This window comes from Lycium ferocissimum, chromosome 7 (genome assembly GCF_029784015.1).
Source record: "Lycium ferocissimum isolate CSIRO_LF1 chromosome 7, AGI_CSIRO_Lferr_CH_V1, whole genome shotgun sequence".
NCBI lineage: Eukaryota > Viridiplantae > Streptophyta > Magnoliopsida > Solanales > Solanaceae > Lycium > Lycium ferocissimum.
In genome coordinates this window covers 30,978,930-30,983,614 of record NC_081348.1, presented here as the reverse complement: position 1 = coordinate 30,983,614, position 4,685 = coordinate 30,978,930, and the positions used below count along the sequence as shown (strand labels likewise).

Genomic DNA, 4,685 nt, shown 5'->3' with positions numbered 1-4,685 from the left:
TGAGTTTACGCGGTAGGTAGTTTATCCTTAATAAAATAATACTACTTATTCCGGTTATTTTCTTGGATTTTTCTTCTTCAAATCTTGAACACCCCCATTGATTTAACCTACATTCCAAGTTGTAGCCTTGATTAATCAAAAAAAGCAATAATATTTTATTCAACATTGTCTTCGTGTGAGCAGAAGACGACATTGACTTAAAGAAGTCTTCCTGTTTTTATAATATACTAATTGTGAAGGACTAGACACACACACACATAAAACACATCGCACCCACAGTGTGTGTGTGTTAATGCATTAAAGAACCACACCACTTGTGCTTGACTTATGATTGGCAATATAAATTAATTGGATATTACTGAAGCTTCCTACCCTGTTTCCTGCCAAATGGGGGTCACTTTTTTTTTTTCTATATAAACTTTGGTAGTTGACAGTTGAACGTTACACCTGCTATCATATTTTGCTCTGTTTCATTACTAATTCATTTTTTTTCACTTCTTAATTGAACTTTGATGGTACAGAAAAGGAATATCAATCAGGGTAATGATGACGGCTCTAACTCTGAAATTCCAGCTCGAGAATCTAAGCGCCAACATCCTTCTACCCAGTATGTTATTTAGTGTAGGATCAGACTTTGCTCCTTTTTTTTTTTTTTTTTGCAGCTGTTATTTTGTGAATTTGGATTGCATTGTTCTGATTGGCGTTTTTCACAGGCTTTTTACAGGGCCAAGCAGTTTTTTTCCTCCGCAAGAACTTGCACTTAGGTTGGAGCCCTTAATCCGAAAAGTGGTATGATTCCATGCTCTAAGCAAGAAAATTATAGTATCTTTTTTTTTGCAGACCTACCAAACAGGCCCTTAGGGGTCTTTTGGTACGCGGACTAAATTATTCCTGTATTATAATCCTGGGATTATAGTCCTAAGACTAATTTATCCCATCTGAAAGGTGGGATAAACTAATCCCAACTATGATGGGATAAGGTGGGATATCCCAGGATTAGTTTTGGGCTTCATTTTATACTCTGTTTGGTACAAAGTGTAACATTATCCTGGGATAAATTTATACCTTGTACCAAACAAAGTATAAAATTAATACAAAACTTAATTATGGGATATCCCACCTTATCCCCCATACCAAAGTCTTCGTGGAGATGCAGAAGGATGAATTTTGTTAAGCTCAAAAAGTAGTTGAGCTGTTTTTTGATTGGAAAGTTTTATTTGGTTAGTGAATAGCAGGTTATAGCCTGGACATCCTTGACCAGATATCTTCACATTGTTCATCAAATAGCTTTTACGTTTCTGTAAGTTTGCCTACATTTTGATAAGTTACAAGGTTTTCTCAGCCCAAAGTGCTCTTTACCTTTTGTTAATCCTTTTTACCTGCCATTGAATATTTGAATGTCTGTATTATGCATCCCTATTCTCATTATTTTGTTTCTCCAACTTGTTGATGTTTACTTTTTATCTCAAGAAGGTAGGATAATTGTGTTTTGTTCTTGATTGGAGGATTGTTATCAATTCATGTTAATTAGTAGTAATATGGTTTGCCGCTAGTTTAACTATTAGACGATACCAGGCCATGTTTGTAAAAGTTGAAATATTTTTCTTTACTTCTCAATAGGAGTAATCTTGAAAGTTAATTGATATTTGAAGCTAATATTATATTGTTACAGAGAAAAGCAGTATTTTGTTTTATTTTTTATTTTATGCTTTGATTTGTCTTCTGTTAAAGTTTCCATATTTATCATTTTCTTAAACGGTGATAGGTGCGTGAAGAGGTTGAGAGAGCACTCCGATCAAACCTGAGGTTAGTTCTTGCTTTTAACCAAATGGCTGTTGATAATCCCCGTGACCTTTTGTCTACCACGCTCATGTTTATATATGACCCAGCACATGGAAGAATTATGCTGCTTTCTTAACTATAGACTTACCATTCTCTAAGTATCAACATGAATCTGTAGGTTGATATTGGTATAAAATGATTTACAAAGGGATTTCTTTTGGTTGTTGCAGATCCTCACTGAATGATATGGAGACTTCTCAATCGAGGACTATTCAGTTACTTTTTGATGATATATTTCCTACTTCCCTTTACACGGGCAGTAAAATATCCGCGGGCAATAGGCCCATTAAAGTTCTCTTGCATGATGGTAGTTCCAACCAGAGGATAACATCTGGACCCTTATCTTCAGCAAAAGTTGGTGTGGTTGTGCTTAATGGGGAATTTAATCCCAACGATCAAGAAGACTGGACCGAAGAAGAGTTCAGCAGAGAAGTTGTTCATGAAAGAGAAGGAAAACGTCCATTATTGACTGGAGATTTATTCATTCAGCTAAGGGACGGTGTGGGATATCTGGGTGATATCAGCTTCACAGACAATTCAAGCTGGACAAAGAGCAGGACCTTTAGGTTGGGATTGAAATTGATTAACCGCTCTGGTGAATTTAGGGTCAGAGAAGGAGTTAGCAAGCCCATTACTGTGAGAGATCATCGTGGGGAGGGTAGGTTCCTTTTACCTGCCCTTATCCCCATCCTATTAATAACACCCTGCAAAGTGGGAAAAGAGGATTGATGGATAGGAATTTGTTTATGCTTGCTATATTATCCACTTCTACTTGCCTCAAGTGGATTACAATATCCATTTTGTGGAGATGCTGCTCGTAGTACTGCTTTCCGGTCATTGTGCATATTATTTTGATGTAATATTTTGTACTGACATTGTTTTATTTTCTTATTCCTTCGGTTTAGCTTATAGGAAGCATTACCCTCCCACTTTGGATGATGAAATATGGCGGTTGGAAAAGATTGCAAAAAATGGTGCATCACACAAACGGTTGAGTCAGAAAGGAATATCCTGTGTGAAAGACTTACTACGGCTGTATGTCACGGATCCATCTCTTTTGCGCAAGGTAAGGTCATCCTTAATACTAACATTTCGAATCTTGTCTTTGATCTGTAAGTCGAACTTTTGTAGAAATAAAGTAGCTGTTTTTGTCTCATCTGATTTGTAGATGCTGGCTTGTGGGGTCGGAAACAACACATGGGAGAAAATAACTGAACATGTGAAAACCTGTGTTTTAGACAACAGTGAGTGGTACATATACAACACCGGAGAAAGTATTATACTTCTGTTCAACTGCATCTATGAGGTCGTAGGAGCAATTCTTGATGGACAAAATTTGCAGTCCTTGGACAAACTAGGTGTATTTCAGAAGGTCTGTATCCCACATAGATATTTATTTGGTTCTTTACCGTAATAATTAAAAAGCTGATAGTATTCTTATAACTGCCAGCGGAAGGTGGAAGACTTTAAGCGTCGTGTTTACAAAAATTTGACTTGTCTAGTTCCCCTTGAGGACCACTCTTTGATTAGCCAAGCCGTCCTTACATCCAATCTGCAAATTGGCCTTTCTCATACTCCTAGTTCAAGCCAACAGAATATGAACTACCCAGTTGAACAAGGTATGAACCATCAAATTGTCTTCTTCAGTCATATGCCTCTTTCTGCCCTTTATTTTTCCATTTTCCTTCTTTTAACTTGTTTTGTGTTTATTATTATTTTTTTCTGTGGCGGGGAGGGGGGAGGTATGGCAAAAGTATGCTTTCAACTAAGCATATTCATACATCTGATTGAGCATAAATAAGTTGCGTTCTTCAAAAGATGTCCACTTCTTTGTAGCTAATATTGAACTTCTTTCAATTTCTAAACCATCTAAATAGTATAGACTTAAAGACCTGGATTTGCTTGCTGGGAAGGGCAATTTGGACCAAACTTTGTTGTTGGTCCTCCTTTTTGCCTGATAAATGATGGTATGACTTAGAAAATGTGTTCTGCAGGTCAATGGGAGTCACAAAGCAACTCTGATCATACTACAATTTCACTGCCACTAGCCTACACAGCGCAACAAGATAGCCCAACCGCAGTGTCCATGCCAGAAAGCTTTAATGGAATGCAAGCATTTAATTCGACCTTCACAAGCAATTTCTTGGTCAGTGATCCCTGCTCCAGTATCTATCCTGGTGACTATGGCTGGGGTTCCAATGGTTCATTAGAGTCACTAGGGATGACCGATTATCTACCTCCCAACAACAATTATCAGTTTGAGACACCTGTGTGGCAAGGAAATGGATTGTTAGAGAGTTCAAGTGTTCAGCCGGTGTCTCCTAATTTTGGCTTTCACGTCACAAGACGTGGAAATCCTAGAGCCATATGGTGCACCATCCGTGCTGTCCTGAAATGGAAAAAAACATTGGTTAAGCGAAACGTGGCTATTTGAAGATGGAAAGGCTTTTACATGTAGGTATATCTGAAGTTTGTTCGAGATTTAACCAGCAAACTTCACCTCCATGTCTCAGCCTATTCTTTCGCCTCTTTGGTATTTTAAGATAAATGTCCGTTACATATAGCATCCAGCATAAGTGAGTGAACTGTACATATATATTAAGGGTTTTGTTTGTCAGGATGAAGGTGCATGTAGGATAAATTTGCTTGCAGAAACAATATCAAATGTTTTGCTACCCCAAATGCCATCATCCTTAGAGGAGTTTAGTGCTACCTCTTTACTACATAGTACTAGTGTTTTCATTATGTTTTCTGCATCAAATGTGATAACATGCGCTTGTACAGGAAGTAATATAATAAGCTTATATCATAATGAGATGCTATGTCAATTGTTGTCATCTGTA

General features: G+C 37.4%; 1 protein-coding gene across 1 annotated transcript; it reads left to right on the top strand.

The window, feature by feature from the left end:
• The first annotated feature begins 298 nt into the window (after nucleotides 1-298).
• LOC132064334 (calmodulin-binding protein 60 B-like) lies at nucleotides 299-4,685 on the top strand. The gene is made up of 8 exons (XM_059457283.1): nucleotides 299-607; nucleotides 714-789; nucleotides 1,766-1,806; nucleotides 2,013-2,500; nucleotides 2,748-2,908; nucleotides 3,011-3,214; nucleotides 3,293-3,461; nucleotides 3,837-4,685. The coding sequence occupies exons 1-8, from the start codon at nucleotides 513-515 to the stop codon at nucleotides 4,274-4,276; spliced, it is 1,674 nt and encodes a 557-aa protein (XP_059313266.1). The 5' UTR covers nucleotides 299-512; the 3' UTR covers nucleotides 4,277-4,685.

Excerpts from the sequence above, each read along its gene's own strand:
- LOC132064334 (XM_059457283.1), top strand. The coding sequence starts at position 513 with ATGGTACAGAAAAGGAATATCAATCAGGGTAATGATGACGGCTCTAAC. Across the intron at positions 608-713 it reads CGCCAACATCCTTCTACCCA|GCTTTTTACAGGGCCAAGCA; the intron begins GTATGTTATTTA and ends CGTTTTTCACAG. Across the intron at positions 1,807-2,012 it reads GCACTCCGATCAAACCTGAG|ATCCTCACTGAATGATATGG; the intron begins GTTAGTTCTTGC and ends TGGTTGTTGCAG.